This window comes from Plectropomus leopardus, chromosome 12 (assembly GCF_008729295.1).
Source record: "Plectropomus leopardus isolate mb chromosome 12, YSFRI_Pleo_2.0, whole genome shotgun sequence".
NCBI lineage: Eukaryota > Metazoa > Chordata > Actinopteri > Perciformes > Serranidae > Plectropomus > Plectropomus leopardus.
In genome coordinates, this window is record NC_056474.1 from 8,330,278 (window position 1) to 8,351,298 (window position 21,021).

The window sequence follows — 21,021 nt, forward strand, 5'->3', positions numbered from 1 at the left end:
AATCAAGCCAATTTGCTCAGGTTTTAAAGGGTTAAAGGCCTGACAGAGACTGGTAGTGGTAGAAAAATGGTGGCTTTTTGATGATTTACCCACTATAATACAGGCTTTTTAATGTAATTCTTCTTTATTTTTCACGTTTTTCACATTTTTGGAGTGTCTAGATTTCTTCTTGTTTATATATTGTTCTTAAAATGTGCTGCGACTTCTGCTGATATTAATTAAGTTCTCATTTCTGTCCTGATCGTCAGTGCCAGCTGGGAACACCTGAGCCGACCGTCTCTCAGTTTCTCCTTCCTCCCCCCACAGGCATCCTGTTAGTTTTTCTGTGGTTTTAGTCCCATTTTCATGCACCTTTAATTATTCACACACCACAGACGTTTTGACCGGTCATAGTAGGAGAGACACAGGTGTTTCTAATAACACTAACGATGTCTCTGTTGTAAATGAGTGTCCCAGTGAGAGTGACAGTCAAGCAGCATGCTGGTGCCTGATATCAAAGCAGCTGACTGGAACTCAGCAATCATTCATTTATGAGTTACACCTGTGTTTTTTCTACTGTGACAAGTGAAAATCTCTTCTGTCAAAAAGGGCCAGTTTTTCCTATTCTTTGCCATTTTTAAAAAAATGCAAACTCAGCTTTTGAAGTAACAAATTACATTTACTCTCACTGATACTTTGGGTTTTTTCTTTTGTACACATTTTTGGAGTATTCCAAGATGGTGGAGCCTGTCGGTGAAGGAAATCACTCTGGTTTGCAGAAGAGAAACATAAATGGGAAATATAATCAAAGGACTGAAGTCAAGAGGGAGTCAGGTCTAAACGAACTTATCATGTAAGGTAAGACTGTTTTTATTTAACCACCAAGCTCTTTTGCAGAAATGTGTCCTGATGGTTTGTGCTGTTATTCACTGCTGCGTGGTAAATATGCTTTGGTCTTTCAACTTTGGATTGTGTTGTTAATGTGCGAAATGGCTAAATGGTGTAAAGGCGGTCTTCTGGGTTCCCTTTTGATTGACAATTATGTGCTGGTTGGCTGCTGGTCGTAGTCTTTGCTGTGAGTTTGTGTGCAACATTTTGACTGAAACACAGATGACGTGAGGCGATGCAACAGTAACCTTTCGTTGCCACTAGTGCTCTGATGTCGGTTTGGTGTGTCAATATCTTGTGCAAATCTGTTATAGGCCAGTCTCCCTGCTCCCAGCCTCTTAGGCAATTTGTATGATCACAAACACACACCTTTACACACACACAAACACTTGACCTCAGTGTCAAAGGTCAGCCTTTAAGGGCAAATACTGCAGCTGGCAAAGGGTGGAAAAGTTTTGCAGACCAACACTGGCATACACCTACAGTATGCAGAGCTGGTCGCAGCTTTAAAGGTTGTACCGGTTTAAATGCACCACCTGGTCAGCAGCTAAGTGACCCAAATTAAACATGCACTGGTGTAGGCTGGGTGTGGCAAAAATGCTAGATGATACAATGCTCATGGCTGTGTTCACTAAAGAACTTTAACCTTCTCTGAGAAATGTGACTCTCTGCTGTTTTGTGACAGTTGTGACTGCAGAGCTTTTTCAGCTCTATATGTTTGAAAACTGAGGAGCTCGGTGGGACAGAGAGACTGAGTGGACTGGTTATATTGGGACAAAGAGGCTCAGTGGTGTCATTACACAGCAGCACAGTCTGAGTGGAGTACTGGGACAGAGAGCTTGAGCGGACTGGTCGCATTCGGCTCTGAGAAGTTGAACCTGGAGCTGATTGTGGAGGACTTTGTGGTGCTCAAAGCTCACATAAACACTCTGACAGGTGATCACAATAACAAACTTAGTGTGGCAGTTTTAACTTTCTCCAGAGAAAAAGTCACCGCTGCTAGGCAACTTAAGGTTGTGTTTGTGTGCGCACTACATGTTGTGTATTAATTGTGCAGCTTTGTTTATTCTTTGATATTTGAGTTTTGTGGGTTGCAGCTGCTGCAGAGTTTATGCTGTTCTATAATCTGTGTTGTCTGCTTTGGGGATAATTTTTTCTGCTGTTGATTCTGTAAGAAGTGTCACGTTATTTGCTGTTGCACTCGCTGTGGTGTCCACTTGTTGGCCTGTTTATTGTTGATTATTCGTTTAATTGTCTGGTTACTTCTAATAGGGCGATACAGAGAAAGGAGGTTGTATATTTATGATCAAGAGGCAGTTTGCACCAGCTGTGAAGTGTCATCTACAGCAGTGGTTCCCAACTGGTTCCATTCCTGGTCCAGATTTCTCCTAAGTCATTATTTCAAGGTCTACATTTTAGATTCAGAATGGACCTGTGACCCACTTTTGGTTGGCAGCCCACCAATTGGAAGTCACTGGTCTACATATATGAAATGTCCCATGTTTGTATGGACATTAAGGTCTGGTGCTTGATGTGTAGACCTATACATTTCTTTATTTTGTTGCCTATGTCACTTAATTTGCATAATTTAAATGTACTTGTGTAAAATGTACTTTTTTACACAGGTATGATACTCTAGTACTCTTTCCATTGACCTCACAATTCCCTTGTATGGACTCATGAGATAACTTGTGACAAATGCTAAAAGACATCAACTTTTTTTGCCAACTCTTTAATGTAAGTCATATTTAACATGTGACAAATATTGTATATATTTTATTTATTCTTATTGTTATTGCTGTTCATTGTAGCATTGCACATGTGTTTATATTTTTAGATTTTGAACTTATATACTAGTTTTATACATTGCATTGTAGCATAAGGCCCAGTTTTCTATTTTACACATTTAGCACATTATACACATTTATTATTCAAATATTCCTGTACTATTACTTATTGTCTATTTCTGGGATTCTTTACATTTATGTTTTTCACGTTTTAAATATTTAGCATATTATACATACTTTTATTTTTAAATATCTACTTACAAGTGCCAATTATTTACTTTTGCTGTATTTCTATTTTCTTTTTTATATACTTGTGCTGGTACTTTTTTCTACTTTCCATAAGTCTCTGTCTCTATGCTGGCATCAGAGCAACTGTAATGAATCACAATTCCCCCCCCAAGAAAGTATTTCTGATTAAATTGAAATAATTAAAAAAATTTTTTTTTTTACCGTTATATGAAAAAAAACTGTTAGGTTGACAAAAAGGATATAGTGAATCTTTGATAAATATTCGTTTCCAGATTCACACACAGAACCATGACTTTTCTAGCACCAGAATTAGCACTGTTTACATTTAGCACATGCCAAAGCCTTCAGTATGTCCTCACATGTGTCTCTCAGTCAATAATCCACTAGATGTCTCTGTTAGACCTCAAATCACACTGAAGCTCCACCAAACACCACCTCTCTCAGCCTCCAAGGGGCCTGCAGCACTAAAAATGATCAACGGACTTGATGTATATGGTGTCACACTCCCAAGACAGTCAGTATATAGCTCTTTATCCAGCGTATAGGCAGCTCCACAAACATTACGCACAGAGAAGGCATATTTATCACAAGCAGCATGCATATTCATGGGCAGGTTGATGGAGCTCGTGGAGGGATGTGTATGAGTTCTCAGCACAGCGCTGAGTGCCGAAGCAGAAGGCGAATGTTAATTCAATTATACGGCAGCTGTTCCTTGGTGCCCATGGCCACTGTGTTTGCACTAGAACAGAAATCTTGTATTAGGTCCCTCGCCATAAAAGACCATTGCCAGGCATGAAAATGGGGACTGCCTGTAACCAAAAGCCATCAACCGTATTTTAAAGAGCTTTTAATGCTTATTTTTGGCAAGATTGAGGAATTTGGTGATGCTGCAAAGTAAGATTTGTGGGGTTGTTGTTTTTTGTTTTTCGCTCACTGATGATTTACGGAGCTTTTTGTTGTTGGTCATTGTTCTTTTGAATGTCACTCTGCTTGGAAGAAATTAACTCAAGTCAAGGGTGTTTGGAGAAACACAAGTGTGTGTCCTGTTGTTCCATCATTTTATTACATGAGAGCTAACTAACAGATACACAAACCCTCTTTTTTGTTTGTGTATTCTTATGAATTCATGCTCATGACTTTGCATTAACCCTTTTGAAACCTGGAACAACAATCCTCCTGTTGTGCTGTGTTCAGATGCCTTTCAACCTTTGAACCCTGAGCAAATTGGTTTGATTCAAAAATATCGGCAAAAGGCAACTTGACACACAATGTTCTCTAGATCTAGATTGTATTTTTTTTAATTACGTAAAAATGTCCATAAAATTATATTTGTAATTATCATAATTATATTTAACAATTATGTTACAGAATCATTATTTCTAAGAATTTGTTTTCATGTCTTTTCCTTTTTTTCAATTTTCTTTTTTTAAAATTCTTTACTAATTTCTTGTTAATTTGGCGCCCATTCCGTCTTAAACTGATCATTGCCTTCTACCGATGATTTTGAAATAAATCAAGGCAATTTCCTCAGGTTCTCCTCAAAGTGTTAACAAAAAAGAAAAGATGTATTTCTTGGTCTTCGATGCAAATTCAGTTTGTCCGTGCATTTTTGTGAGTGCTGATATTTGTGCTCCACCCCACCTCCTGTCCCAAGCTCGGGCTGAGCTCCAATACGACTTGGTAGAGGAAGAGTAGGAGGAGGAGGAGGAGGAGGAGGAAGAGGAGGAGGTGGGGGTGTGAAGGCATCCGCCAGCCTGTCCCTTCATTACCCAGCTCCCTGAGATTCACTCTGTGATTTAATCACATGGCCACTGGCGGGGACTGCTGCTCTGATGTTACCTGGACCTGCTAATAAGTTTGCTTTTCCTTCATCAAAAGGAAAACAGCCACACCTGTGGGAAGCATGAGCTCAACTGCACATTACATATGTAAAATATATGCACATATGCAAATTTGGAGGAACCAAAACACACACAAAAAATTTCAGTTTATTGTCCTTCTATTGAAGAAAAATGTAACACCTGCACACTTACTCTGTGCTACGCAAGTTTGATTAAGACAAAATTTAGAGGAAGATCCAAGTACACGCTGTCTTCATTAAATTTGTGTGACATGGAGTGAGTGTGCAGGCGTTACTTTTTACTTCAACGTATGCTGTTTTTTGATAGCCTTGCTCCGTGATGTGCATATAATTAGTCTTTCTCAACATATTGTTCTCCAGTCACACACAAACTCACACAGGTGACTGAGATAAAATATATAGGGGTACAACTTAAGATTATTTTCATTGTTAATTTTGATGCTTTTCCCCAATTGTTTGTTCTTTAAAATGCTAGAAAATAGTGAAATCTTTATTGCAGTTCAAAGTAAAATCTGCAAGTTGCTTGTTTCTCCAACAAACACTCCAAAATATTCAGATAAATGACACATAAGGCAACCCAACTTTATTTATATAACACCTTATCTGTAATTCAAAGTGCTTCGCAGTCAAAAGATAAGAGAAAAAAAATATATAATTTGAAGAAAAAATAAGATAATTAAAAGCAGAGGCAAATTCCATAATAGTACTGAGGAGTTCAAGAACAAATTCCTAATTTTACTGTCATATAAGGCAAAGCAAGGTTATTTATAAAGCATCTTATCATACACAAATGCTATTTAAAGTGTTACATTCAAGAGATATTTGAAATAAAAGAAATCTTAAAAAAAGAATAAATTAACATTTATAAATGAAGAAAAAAAGTAATACAGGCAAGTTCAATAACAGTATCGATGAGTTCAAAAATAAGTTCATAAGTATACTGTCATATAAGGTAAAACAAGTTTATTTATATAGCACATTATCATAGATAAATGTTGTGCAAAGTGCCTTACACTGAAAGGGTAAGAGAAATAAAATATTAAAAATAATTAATAAAAACAAATACAGATACAAAAGAATGAAGACCAAATGATAAGTTTAATAATAAAACTGACAAACATTAAAACAAATCTTTTGAATGGAATAACTACAGTAAGAAAGTGATTAATAAAAGGCTGTGGCAAAGAATGAGGCTGGAAAAGCAAAAAATCCTCACATTTGACAAGTTAGAACTAGAAAATGTTTGGCATTTTGACTGAAAATTGATAAATAAAAAAGCAGCTGCCAAATGTATAGCAAATGTATACTGTAAATAAAATCTGATGCTGTCTCAGCAAGGCTACAGTGCGACTGGCCTTTTGTGAATCCCTCCTCTGACCTCACCAGAACGGACAGCGTGTTCTCGCCACTTTAACTACACATGACGGTGTCACGCAGCATGTAAAGTAGACACTGCATATCAAGCTGTTTAATAAAAATTAAACCCCGTCTATCGACTGGAAAGAGCACAGAGCTCTATTTAGAGTGACTGATCGAGAGCCCAGAATCAAAGGGCCCTGTGGCACGAGCTGCTAGTGTGTCTGGGAATTGGCCCAACTCTTAAAGAGCCAAGCTTCCCTCATCTTGACTGGGGGCAGACCCCCAAATAGGAAGAAGCCATTTCTGCTGGCAGCCAAGTGGCTCCTCTCTGGAAGGCTGACAGGTGAGGAGCCGAGGCTGCCAACTGTAACCCCCCGCACCCCCTCAGGTGGGCACAGGGGGCAGGGCAGACCCCCATCATGGCTCCAGCATTGTGACACACAGCAGATGATGCGAGTAGCAGAGGGCACTGAGCTCCCTGATGTCTGCAGACAAAGATCTGCTGTGAAAGTGGAAATCGCTCCAGCAGACTCCACACTTAGTGATGGATTATAGAAGATTCATAAATATTTTCAATATAGAATTGCGAGGAGGTACTTTCGAATAATGTAAAGGTGTGACTGTAAATTGTCTCACTGTAACCTGTAACTTTCAGTGGTGGAAAATAACTAATTACATTTACTCTAGTAATTATTTCCATTGTGCCACATCTATTACCCTTCATATCATTGGGAAATTTTGTAGATTTTGCTTAGCTACATGCATCTGACAACCACAAGACATAATATTACATGCGTTTGTTACTGTTATTGCTGTGTATCTCTCCCTCTCGCTTCCCCTCTCTCTTTCTCTCTACTTTTTGTAGTTATTGTAATTCACATGTTATTTATGGCATCTATTGCACAAAGAGGCATCCCTCGTCATCCTCTGCCACGCTTCCTGAGGTTTCTTCCATTTTTTCCCTCCTGTTCCAGGGTTTCTTTTTTGGGAGTTTTTTCTTAGGCGATGTGAGGGTCTACGGGCAGGGGGATGTCGTATGCTGTAAAGCCCTCTGTGGCAAACAGTGTTTTGCGATAATAGGCTTTAAGAATAAAATTGACTTGACAAGTTATTTTGCATGTTATTTTTTAGTGGCAGAGGATGTAGTCAGCTCTTTTATTTAAGAAAGTACTCCACCATTTAGCATTGTACTCCTATAAAGTGGGCATCCTGGACTCGCTCTAAGAGCATCAAAATATGCCCCTTTTGTCACTATAATAACGCCAGGGGCACCACTTGTCTGTGTAACACACCAGGCTTTCCACCAACTATAATGTAAAGCTATCCGTGTCATTATTAGACGCTCAGAGTAACGGATGGATCGGAGCACAGAAGGAGCGGGAGAGAAAGTGAATGGGTCAAACAAACACTGGACTTTGACTCAGGAGAGCGGTGTTGAAGACCAACAAATGACAGCATTGGTTGTTGTGTTTGCGCCACTCTAGGTGTTTTTTTTAGCAACTTTCGTGATCTTTTCTTAACCATGATCAGATATTGTTTTGTTGCCAAAACCGAACCTTTTGTCTTTGCTGATTTGATCTGACTGCCTGATTTAATTTGCTTAAATCCTTCATCTTTTTGAATCTGCCTTCAACCACATTAAACACTACATTTTTGACAAGTGCTTTACAAATAAAGATTGTTGTTATTATTATTATTATTATTTCTGCCAACCCCTTTTTACCGCCATGTTTGGACCACTCAAAGCCAGGGATTCTTTTAGTGACATGGCAATCTTTTCCTAACCATAGGCAAGTAGTTTTGTTGCCTAAAACTGAACTCTGAGCTTCCTGTAAGTTGAATTCTGTGGCTAATGTCAACTGTAATCTTCTTCTTTCCACAGTCAAGTACTTTTATTACATAAACCTAAATGTTATCAAGTAGTTTTGTTGCCAAAACCTAAAGGCCGACCGCTTAAGTGAGTCACTCCACATGATTTAATGTCAACCACTATTTTTTCTTGATTAGAGTCAAGTAATTTTGTTGCCTAATCTAAGCACCAACCCCTTCTCACTGTCGTGTTTGTGCCACATATTGCTGGCTATTCCTTCGCCTACATCTTTTCCTTACCATAATTAAGTTTGTTGCCTAAACCTAAACGCTGACCCTCTCTGCATCAAGAGAAAGTGCAGAAGCCTGCCACTGGCATCATTTCAGCAACACCTGGGGCCTCTGCCCAAGCAAAATATGAGTACAGATACGATTACATTGATGTAGGATTCAGAATGGAAGGTTTTTTGTTTTATTACTAAGCAAAACGAGAGATAGCATCTTAATTACTCAATGTGTTTATCTTTCTTGTCATCATATGGCCTCTATATCACCCACAATGCAATGCAACCACAAACAGTTGGGTTGGAGATCCAGGTCTGTTTGCCAATAGCAGGTAATGTAGCCTGGTGTCATTGGCTTCAAGCAGAGATAAGGAGCAGGCTATTTTTTCTAATGGCAGACAATGAGATTTTGTTTTTGTCTTCAGCCCCAACTGACGAAATGACTTTATCTGATTTCGCGCAGACTCCTGTGGAGCCACAAAAGTCTTAATACAACTTTTTTTCACACATACTGTAATACTCTCCAACACCTGTAAACACACTTAGATGTGTAGAATCAGAGAAGTTCCCTGAAATGCAAATGCACATTTTGTTGTACTTTCATTTAAGTGAGATTATGAATGCAGGATAATTTACTTATAATGGAGTGTTTTCACACTGTTGTCTTACTGCTGGCTTAACCAAAGGATCTAAATGACAAGAAATTGTCAGAAAAACTCATCATTGGCTGCTGAAGAGGTACTAACAACTGTCACATTAATCACGAGTGACGAATCCAAAGATAATACTTAACTTCTTCCTTTATGTTGACTCTATTTTCAGCTGCTGTTCATCATGCAGCACTTTCCCTTTAAATCAAAGCCAATCTAACGCTGCAACACCATGTTGCTCGTTCTTGCTAAAACTGGTTAAACACAGATGGCGTGGTGTCATGTTGAGATATTTCCAGCAACGTTACAATGGAGTTTAATAGAGTGGAGAAGAAGGTGGAGTTGTTCTGAACAGCCAGGGGTGAATTTACTCGTTATGATTTATGACTTCTTCATCTTTCATTTTCAGTGCAGGAATGTTTTCAGTATGAGTGCCAACTTATGAGCTCTGGAGGTGCTGGTAGATGTTTTTTTTTTTCATTTTTAACTTTGGACGGAGCCTGATAGCTAGTTTTGCCCACTGCTTTCAGTCTTTATGCTAAGCTAATCACCTTCCTCAGACATAAGAGTTGCACTGATCGTCTCATCTAACTTTCAGCTTATTTGCTGACTATTGCTTTAATACAGGATGTTGACTTACAAAGTGGTTAGTATAAGATTTCCCAACAAATCTTACAATGTAATCTTTTGACTGAATGAAGTATTGAAGCTCAAACACTGCCATGTCAGTCTGAAGCAAAGACATAAGGACTAAGGTGGCTGATCTGGATTAACCATAAAGAAAAATGATAAAAGATAATAAAACAGGCTAAGAAGACCTCAGACAGACTCAGACTCAGACAAAAATGTCATAATGTTAACATCCACACAACGTAAGATTCTGTCATTTTTTGTCAAATTCTGACATTTCAAATATTGTCGACTCCATTTTCATTCCAACAAAAATTTAACATCTGTCCCATGTAAGAGTCCAACGTCTTTCTAAAGTTTTATTGACATCCAATGCCAGCTTGGATAGTCTATAAGGGGGGAAAAAGCATTTCAAACAATACTCATATTTGTATTCATTGTGGTACCAGCAACACTGATGTCTTCTATGTAGCTGATGAAATTGGCAGCATGTGACTCAGCAGCATTATGGTCAGCAAAACCGGATATATTTTTGCCAAACCAAGCTTCAACTGAATTTGCTCAGCAGACTAGAAACTGTGCGTCTGTGCAGCACTTTGCTAAGAATGAAAAGGGGTTTCAACTGCAGCGAGGCGACGAGGAGTCGAGGACAGTTGATGAGGGAAGAGGGAGAAATACATCATATCAACACTTAGAGTGTCGATTAGGTGAGAAAACGATATTACAGCCCTGTCAATCATCCAGACTTCATGCTTGGAAAAAAAAGCAGAGCTGTTATAAAAAAAATGTAAAAAAGTTGGTACTTAGTTGGTAGAATAACGTAAGAAAAAAACCCCACAAACTTTATTTTATGAGCTTTTTGTTTCTGACTTAATTCGTAATGTGTTTGTTTATTCACATTTGTTGGCGTAGGTCAGACACATTTCCTCTGTGACTGTATCCTACATTTCATACAATACTTATACAAAACTAAAGATGTGACTTTTACTTAAATATGATATCTGACACATTTTTATTTATCTTATCACTTTCTGGGTATGGAAGTGTCGCATTCTACCACAACAGATTGTCGCAGCCACTTTGAACGTGTGCGAACAGATTGTGCTTTGAAAAAGAAACGGGCGCCTCCAGCAACATTTCACGTCTGCATCCCATCTCTGTCTGAAAACGGGACTAACATCTTTACATTATACATCTTCAAAAACATATCCATTATTCATAGCCACATATTTTAATACTATTAGCACTTCTGCGCCACCCACCTAAATACCTGTGTGTTTCTTATCAAAGCAGCAGTGACAGCCAGAGTTACTTTGTTTGGGTGGAAAGAAATGAGCTGGGATTAAGAAACTATTGTGGACCATCACACAAAATTAAATCAGATCTGTGGGGTGATTATATTTTTGTAAACTGTAATATTTTTGGAATTGGGCAAAGGAGAAACTTTGCTTTTACCTGCTCAGGAGTGTTGTTTGTATAGACAACAAAGGCAAACGCACACACGCAGAAACACACCGTGCTCCCACCTGTGTGGGTGGGGGGTGTGGCCACTCAGCAGCTGAGTGGGGCAGCATATGGAGTTTCTAATTGGGTAGAACAGCACAGCTGGAGGACACCAGTCCAGGACCTGGCCTCTGGTAATCAGTCCCACAATCCTCAGCCCTCCTCTGCACATCCACCGTGCTGCATGTGCGCCTTTGGCGGGTGGGTGGGTGGGGGGGGGGGGGTTGTGTTGTTGGTTGTGTTTCACTGCTACAACCAAGATGAAACTTCTCCACTGTTTTAAAAAATGTTTTCCCTTCTGTATCAAGGCCACATTTGAGTTCTGGTCATTGACAGCCTGAACCTCCAGTTCATGATAACATTTAGCTCTTGTGGCTTTTGAGTTTGAATGCATTTATTTCAAATAGCTTTGGTATGTAATGTCACTTAACTTTCCATTTTTCATAAAGAAGTACTTCACTGCTTAGAAGATGGATTTCAATTACTTGGCTGTCAGTAGAATTTGGCAAATACTTTTGAAATCGGTGCTACATGATCAGATAAAACAGAGAAAAGGGACTGTGGCATTAACTTTTGCTTAAGCAGTAGAAAACCTACAACTACCAGAATGCACTGCGCTTCAGCGGACCAATCAACACCTCACACAAACTTGTGTGTTTGACACAATGGTTGATGACAAATGGTCTCATATTAAAGCCAAATGATAATCTAAAATGTAACAATTAGTCACAGAAACTTGGTTTATATTTAATCAGCGCTGCTTAGTTCTCTTGTTTGATCTCAGTTTTTTCAGTTTCTGTTTTCAGTATGCAGGAAATGGTATGGTGCCCACTTCCTGTTCACAAACTTTTGGTATTACGCCTAAACAGGGCTCTAAAATATGTTCCTGAAAATGTTTTAGGCAAAAAAAGGCAGTGAAGGAACATAATCTTAGTTTATATTCAATCAGCTCTACCAATGTTTACCATTTGATCAGATTTTGTGTTCGATAGAAAGGGAGAAAGGCTGGTCTGTGTTTTGGTCCACTTCTATTCTTTTTGTGTCTGTGGTGGTGGCAGGGGTGGCAGGCAATACGAAAATGATGAAGTACAGTCTGTAGTTTGAGCAACAGCCCCAAGAGCCAGCAAAACTCTGCTGGATGACATGTTTTGCATCATCTGGCAGTGTTTTGCTGGGGGGCAGAAAAGGGCAATGGCCACTGGTTAGATGAATGGAAGTTTACCACATTGTTTTTAAACAAAGCTGGTTGAAAATCGGTAAAGTATCGCTTTAATTATACTGCTTATATTATACTGAATTACACTGATTCTGTCAGAATTTGGTAATAAGTGACTATGCTGACATGCACAGTAATATTTCACAATATTCTGAATATAAAAATATACAGAATTTATGTTGGTCATATAAACAGCATATTCCTTCTAGATAATTCGAATCAGGCCTTTTTCCAAATGAAGCATTTTCAAACGCACTGCAGTTTTTTTGTCCACAATCCATCCTTATCACCTGTGACTCCCATACAGTGAAACAACATAACATACACTTGAACATAATCAACATATCCTCATATGGTTTGTATAATAGCTAACAAATTAGTGCCCTACAAATGACATAGCAGACTTTTGCTCTTTATACTACTTCCTTCCTTAAGTGCATTGGTCATGTGATGGCAGCCTTTTCGATTACGTGGGTTTTACATGAACTGGCTTACGTGTATTATGTACGAACTGTGGTGCGTTACTTTTCATAGATATACAAACTGACAGTGTATGAGAACAACCTGACATAATCAAGCAAAATCTAATTTCTAAGGGACCAGGTTGGTAGTTTCTTCCTTTTTAGCTAATTTCTCCTAAAATAAGACTTTAAACTCAAACAGACTTTTACCTGGTTGACTAAAGGAAGGGAAAGGAAATGCGTAGATACACTCGTGGCACTGCAAATTAGCAAATTGTTATGAGTTTTGGGAGCTTTTTATTCTAAACACAGACAATAAATCTGCCAGCAACAGGTTTATGGCGTGAGAACAAGAATTTGAAACTGATTTAACAGCCGTAACCCAGGTATTCATGTGGGTATTAGGGTATCAACAAGTACTCAAAATAAATCACTTGCACTTGTCTTTGGGACTACTTAAGCACTTCCTTATTTGGATTTAGTTAATTGTATATGCATCTAAACATAAAGTAATGCAAAACAAATAGTGAGAGTTGTTAGATCGCTGAGAAACTGAAAATTAACAGTAAAAGGCTCATTATGGAGTCAGCGTCAGAATGAAAAACACACGCTTTGGCTTTGGAGTTTATCTGGAGCATTCTTCTGCCTCAGAGGGTTTTTACTAAAGAAAAGATCTATAAATAGTTATGTAGTAAATTAGATTTTTGGACTTATCACCGCACCATTACTACATCCTCAACCGCTTCACCTCCCACTCATCATCCAGACACAAACTCCCTTTAAGTGCTGACATCAATTGAGAAACGCTTGCAACTCAGCGTGCGATCAGTGGCGCCTTCATTTGCAGCTCTACACCGCGCACCGTGCCTATAAAAGCTGATAATGTGATAATTAAAAAAGCTGACAGGCAAGAACTGTCAGCGAGACACCCTGATTTACCAGCCTCTGCTATTTGTTATACCTCTCAAATTACAATGCTTCCACCCTTGAAGTGTGACACTTAAAATATCAATCGAAATAATTAAGCAGGTAAGGATTGTTGTGAGAAAAAAGAAGTTAAGGAGTCTCGGCGGAGGAGTCTTTTGTGATGAAAACCGTCCTAAAAACATCACAGGATCAGACCTGAAACAAGGATTTCTCGCAGACAAAAGATCACTGCCATGTCTCTCTCTTTCCCTCTCAACCACACCATGATTTATTACCTGAAAAGACAAGAGAACTAATTAGTGGAGTAATTAATTAATATAAATTTGCATATTTGCATTTGCAATTAGTGCAGTCAACTGATTAGTCTGAGATGGGGAGTTTGACTCATCAGATGCTAGTGTGTGTGTGTGTGTGTGTGTGTGTTTGTGTGTGTGTTTGTGCGCGTGTGTGTACTGGACCGGAACGATCAGCAGACCAGCTGAGGCATTTTGGGGGGGAAGGCAGTGATGAAGGGACTGTTTTTTTTTTTTTATGTTTTTGGGGGTGTATCTGCCCATGTACAGTATGTGTTTGTCCACATGTTTGGTGCCCTGTCTCACACACATTAAGGTCAAGTGTATGCACAGTCACCAGTGTGTCTAAACGCTATCTTAAACCTTGGTGTGGTGGTTTGTGCTCTGACCAAGGCGTCGTCAGCACGCCGCTGCACAGCCCTGTGCTGCTGATCGATGTCTTCTAATGTCCGATACAGAGAGATTGATAAGTCGCTTTAATTGATTCTCCTTGCAACAAGGTCATTCACAGGCATACATTTGCGTGTGCGCTTGTGTGTGTGTTCCACATAACTGAGGAGTGCATATACCCATATCGAGTGCCAGCTGTGCCCCAGTGTGGATTTGGCAGCGTGCCACTGGGCCTTTTCCACGGGGTGTACTTAATGTCTACGGTCCTGAGGTACCAACACTGTGCACGCCCCCCTGGTATCACACCATCCTCTGCATGTGAGATGCCTGCTGGAATTTTCCAATCTTGTACGGAGCTGCAACGATTAGTCAATCAGCCGATTGATAGAAAATTAATCTGAAATCAATTAAGAATCACTTGATAAATATTCTCTCTTTGCTGCCTCTTTTAAACTGAATATCTTTAAGTTTTGGACCGCTGGTCAGACAAAAAAAAAAAACATTTGATGTCAAGAAGGACTGTGAAAATGTGACTATCATTTAAAAAATTCTTACATCAAAGATTTATTGGTTCATTGGTTTATTGGTCTGCAGATGAATCACCGATCATAATTTTATGTTATATAACACATAGACGCCCATAGTAAACCCATGAGTTTTGTTGAGATTGGCTTTACTTCTTCAATGTTTCACCTGTCACCCAACAGGTATAAAGTATAGTATACTATATAAAGTACAATAACAATTATTGTTATTATCAACTTTTGTCCCTTCTAAACTTTTTTTTTCTCCTGCCCTCATTAAAACCCAACAACTTGTCAAACAAACCATGTCCTAACCGACTCCAGAACAGGGCTGCAACTACAATTATTTTCATTGTCGATCATTTTCTTACTAAATGGATTATTTGATTAGTCTATAAAATGTAAGAAAGTAGTGAAAAATGTCGTTCAGTGTTTCCTAAAGCTCAAGATGATGTCCTCAGGCATTTTGTTTTGTCCACAACTGAAAGATGTCCCATTTACTGTCATAGAGGAGGAAAAAAACCAGAAAATATTCACATTTTAGAAGCTTGAAAGAGAATTTCGATTTTTTTTTCCTAAAAAATTACTCAATTGGAGATTAATTTAGTAGTTGACTAGTAATTGATTAGTAGTAGCAGCTTTACTCCATAACAACACATAGAAGTGTTTTCCAATCTGATGCCTTTATCAGCACAATGACATTATTTGTCTCTCATTTAGTTTAAAAGAAAAACATTGAACAAAAAAGTAAAGTACAGTACCCTACATACAGAAGTGACATTCATTTTGGGTCAGTTAGACCCACAGACTGTATAAGTGATGGATGTAGCTTCCATAACTGCAGCCATTGGTTTGTGGTGTACCATTTTGAAGCCTCAAGTTCAGCATTTTGACTGTTGCCATCTTGGTATTCTGGAGCCAGAAGTGACCATATGTGAGTATTAACATGGGTTTAACATGGAGGGTCTGTGGGGATTGATTCTGTATCGAAGCCAACCTCAAGTGACCATTCAAATAACTGCTGTTATTGGAACTTCTGTGTTGGCTTCATTTTTCAGCCCTGGAGGTCGCTGCTTGGTTAGTGAAGTCTGTAGACGGTACGGAGCAAATACAAGATCACTGCCTTTTTGTTTTTCTTATTTGCAGCTTCCATCAGAAATGCATTTTTAATTGGTTTGATTTACTGTAATTTAATTATCTTGCTTTGGGGTTTAGGAGAGACCTTTGTTCAAGACCTTCAAGTTTGGTTTTTTTTAGTGTACCTATCTGTATTTGGCTCACATATTTTACATAACTAGATTTTAATGTGTGGGATAGATGCAATTCAGGGACAAAATGAAAGTCAAAACTGAACTTAGCCAGGCAACAAAGTTTTCATGCACTACAACATGAGATCTGCTCCATATCTCGTGTTTTTTTTTTCCAATTCATGCTGTAAACCAGTAATACTCAACTTATGGCCCGTGGGCTAAATGTGGCCCACAATAGGGTGCCCAGTGCCCCCCCAACCACAATGGAAATACATTGATTAACACTGGGATTTTTTATTTTTAAATAATGTGTCTGAGTACACAAAAAGGCTTCAACAGAGACATGCTTATTTAAAAGTGCCAGGGGAGGATCCCCCAGCTAGGGGTGTGCCATATCATATCATTCATGATGATATCAGTACAATTTTTATCGCGCGATTTGGCATGAGAGTCCTGAATGTTTTAAAAACAGTGTTAGCAATACAGCTCAGAGTGAGCCCAGTCAGCGGCTCCTCTGACAGCAGCACAGCCTCTCTCTCTCTCTCTCCCTCTCTCTCTCCTTTACGCCCCTGTAAATGAGTCATTTGTGGTTGATTTTATTCGTCATAATGTTAAAATTTTATTCGGAATCTGAATCTCATTCTGAGATACTGTTGTTGCTTACAAAGTAAAGAAATGTGAGAGAATTTGGGTTAAATTTTTACTGAATACTTTACTGTTACGTTTATGTTGACACACAAAACTAACACTTATTTAGTTGCAATTGTATGTTGAAATTAACAATCAAATATTCTCTGTTTTGGTCATTGTCAATAATATTGTTATATACCTTGACTTTCATATTATTTTAAGACCATATTGTCCAACCCTACCCCCAGCCCTTCCAACAGAGGTCCCAAATGCATACAGCTGACCCACACAGGGCTGCTGAGAGTTGATTTCCATTGTTTACCAGCTTTATCTGATAAATATTATCTAATTTATTAACTGGTCACAAGCCTCCTGTCATGTTGCAAAAGTGGGCCTTGGACTATCTATCTATCTATCTATCTATCTATCTATCTATCTATCTATCTATCTCACCTGTTGAGGACGCCTGCAAACAAGCACATCCCTCCTTCTTTTTTTTTCTTGCAGACAAAAAGACATTAATTCATCTTTCTTACACGCAGATATTAGTTGTTATCCCTCTCCAGTCTGTGTTTTTGACGGTAAACGCGGGCCTCCCGGTGCCCATTACCGGAGCTGCCAGATGATCGGTACGGAATGGAGGTCCCATGGGACACTGAACACGTGGTCTCGGCTGCCACAAGACGTCAGCGGCAGATGGCATGGGTACCCGCTGTTGGCATGAGTGTCATTCCTCAAAGAGAGAGGGAAGGGGAAGAGAGAGAGGGAGAGAGAGTGAGGGAGAGAGAAGAGGAAGAGCAGCACAACACTGCAAGGCAGAGAAGAGAGAGTCCGCAGGTTTCAGCTTTTCCCCTTTAATTTGGGAGAAGAAGCTGCAGCGCAGAATCAGAGGAGATTTTTGGGAACATGCAAGGCGCACGCTGACCACAGGTTAGTATTATTATCTTTATATCAGTGTGTTGACTTGTAGAGTTTGTTTATTGATTAAACTGGCTTTTTAAAAAATCATCATTTTGGTAAAAGGGATTAGAAAAGGTTGTTTTTTCATAAGACAATGAAGTTGAGTGTCTTTGAAAAGGTAGCACGCTGTGACATTGGCCCTGCTTGCCAATTTGTTCCTCTTCCTCTTGGGAGGACCCATTCACAAGGTAATTAACTGACAACCTTCAGAAGAAGTCGGTGTTGTACTCTGTCCTCACAGGTTACGCTTTATTTTTTTACAGGAAATATGTTGACACTGCCATTCGAGGAACCTCATATGATGTGTGAGCCGCGGTTTGGTGCCAATTATCCCCGTGAAAGCTTACCTGAGAGCCTGGAGCAGGAGCGCCAGCACGAGCCAGAGAGGTCCAACTCAGACATGAGGGAGGCCGAGGATGACATCTCCGACAGAGAGGAAGACGAGAGGGAGGACGATCAGGATGACAACGGGCTCCCTAAAAAGCGGGGCCCGCGAAAAAAGAGGCCCGGCAAGGAGCACGACAGGGCCAAACTACGGCGCCAGGAAGCCAACGCCCGAGAGCGCAGCCGGATGCACGGCTTAAACGCGGCGTTGGAGAGCCTGCGCAAAGTTGTACCGTGCTACTCCAAAACTCAAAAACTGTCCAAGATTGAGACCCTCAGACTGGCTAAAAATTACATCTGGGCCCTGTCAGAGACCCTGAGCGCGGGGAAGAGACCGGACCTGCTCGCCTTCGTGCAGACTTTGTGCAAAGGATTATCTCAACCCACGACCAACTTGGTGGCCGGTTGTTTGCAGCTGAACGCGAGAAATTTCCTCACAGACCACAACGGGGAGGTGATGTTCTCTGGCAGGTCGCCATATGATGCCATGTACTCGTACCCCGGCTCAGACATGAACACGCCCCCCGGCCACAGCGGCAGCGGCTTGGACAGCAGCGCCAAGCCGTTCAGACACTACAGCTACAGCGGCGCGTACGAGCCCTACTATGAGAACCCGTCCCCTGAGAGCGGGAGCCCACATTTTGACAGCCAGCTGAGCCCCCCGATGAACTTTAACGGGATTTTCTCCCTAAAACACGACGACCCACCAGACTACGGTAAAAGCAGCCACTATGGCATGCGCTACTGCAGTGCGCCAGGACGCACGGCTCTTGCGCACAACTCCATGTACCGAGTCTCCCAAGAGGGCCGTTTCCCCTACGATCTGCACGTCCGCAGCCAGTCCTTCCAAGCACAAGGGGAAGTTAATGGCTCTTTCCACAATTAATCAATCAGCTGGACAAAGTTCAAGTTTCAGAAGCGATGCAATTTCCCCCCGCAGATGTCGAGAGTGGAACGAAATGGACTCCAGACACACTGATGCACTGCAAAAATATGCCCATTTTAACGAGTCATGTTGTGTTCAGTCTTGTTTTTCTTCCAAACATGGTAAAAGTCTGCAAATTAGAAATGATGATTTCACCAGATCTCGAATCTTGTGTCAATATAAGACAGAAAAAAGATTTAAAACAAATTTTAAAAAATCAGAGCCTTTTATTGATTTAAAGGAAATTCAGATTTAATGGCCCAATGTCATATTTCCAGTGGGAAAACACAAAATTAGAGTAATTCTATGCAGGTTTTGAGAAACTTGTTTACAGAGTGCATTATATTGTTTCGTAATGACTGTAATGCAGATAATGATCATATAAAGCTGATATTGTCGACAATTAATTTGATTTTTCTGCTTATTTAATCAAATCACAGCAGTCGGTAAAATAATTTTCGTGGCGAAATAAAAATCAACTAACTGAAACAATCGGGGGAAAAGAAAAGACGTTTCACCTCATCAGGGAAGTTTGCTGAGACATGATTGGAGTTCACAGATTCAGTCTGTTAGCAATAAAGGTCAATTGAGCTATGCAAGGCAGCCAAATGCAATCTTTGCTTATAAAAAAAGGTATATGTCTATATCCTCTCACAAGGCGTTTCTCATAATCTAATTAAAGTGATAACAATAACACAAAATTAACTATTTAAAAAAAGACGTGCACGTGTTTAGGAGACCTGATGATGATGTCATCTGAACTTGGTCTATAAATACAGCAAGTTGTGGGGAAAAAAAGTTTAAATTTAAATGCATTTGTATTTGGAGTAAATAGTGTGGTAACGAGGTGAATGTAAATTATTATTGTATTTATTTATTTATTTAAGCTTATTTATTATAAGTCCGTCAATTTGAATGTTGATAATATATTATAAAAAATATTGTACAATTCAGCAGTGTTACCTTTTTATGTGAATTTCCATAAAGTTTGTTTCTGTTGCATCGTTGTATATTTCACTGCAGCTGGAAGGAAACTAATTTTGTGTGAGGTGAAGAAAAATGTTTCAGAACTATAAGAGTCCGAATAACATGCCTTAAAAAAGAGATGATGACCGTCAATATGCAACAAAATGACAGTTTTGGACAGTTTGATGTGAACTTTTTACACTTCCTTGTTCCTGCTGAAGAGCAACTGTGATGCACTTCATGTATTTCTGCACAATGTTGGTGACTGTACTCATAAATTCTGTTGATTTTGTAACTTTTACCGATTTATGAATGGTTATTGGAAGATTTTTTTCCTTACACCATCAAACACACACACGCTCACACACACGCTCACACAATGTACACGCACGCGCACGCTCCTGAGAACTCGTTATGGATCGAAATATTCGTGAAATAATGTGTTAATGTTTTGTGATGTGTTTTATCGCAATAAAATGAAGAGGCTGTGAGAGGCTTTATGTTGCAGCTCCTCAGCTTTCTGTGAAAATGATCGACAGCAGGAAGACGGCATTTAAAATAATAATAAATTGTTAGATTAATAAGATCAAAACGCCCCGGGCGCAGTTTTATTTATTTATTTCTGTGAAATTGAATCTTTTTAATAATCTTGCGCAACCTCTGAATTTTAGGTGACAGTACATATAAGGCCTCTGGTATAACAGCAACGTTTTATTAATTTATTTTATTCATTTAGAAATGCTTGAATTAAGTAAAACATAGAAAGGCCAGCATTTTATCAGGGTTTTTTTTCTCTATAGCGATGCAAAATATTTAAACTTCACTGAAATCGGGGTTTTAAAATTAAACAGTTAAAATTAAAATACAAAGGTGCGAAATCCAATGCAGCGTTTTAAAATTCTTTTTCTGAAAAAGGCTCGTCGATATAATTTGATTTAATTTCAGTCGATCAGATGGCTGATATGTGACAAATATGTCCACGAGGTGTTGGATGTCAGCCAGAGATCCCAGTGCTCCCAGTTAGGAGAGATGCAGCATCTCCCTCTCTGTAGTATGAAGAAAAAATAAGCTTCTTTTTTCAGTATTTTTTTGTCCA

The 21,021-nt window shown here is 39.4% G+C and overlaps 1 protein-coding gene across 2 annotated transcripts; it reads left to right on the top strand.

Moving 5' to 3' along the window:
• Window positions 1-580: 580 nt before the first annotated feature.
• neurod6b (neuronal differentiation 6b) lies at window positions 581-19,802 on the top strand. Of its 2 annotated transcripts, none has more exons than XM_042498166.1 (2): window positions 581-837; window positions 17,914-19,802. In XM_042498166.1, exon 2 carries the CDS (start codon window positions 17,919-17,921, stop codon window positions 18,918-18,920), a length of 1,002 nt encoding a protein of 333 aa, XP_042354100.1. In that variant the 5' UTR covers window positions 581-837; window positions 17,914-17,918; the 3' UTR covers window positions 18,921-19,802. The 2 variants fall into 2 exon arrangements, with proteins under 2 accessions (XP_042354100.1, XP_042354102.1); XM_042498168.1 differs by lacking the exon at window positions 581-837 and adding an exon at window positions 17,556-17,620.
• The last annotated feature ends 1,219 nt before the right edge of the window (window positions 19,803-21,021 follow it).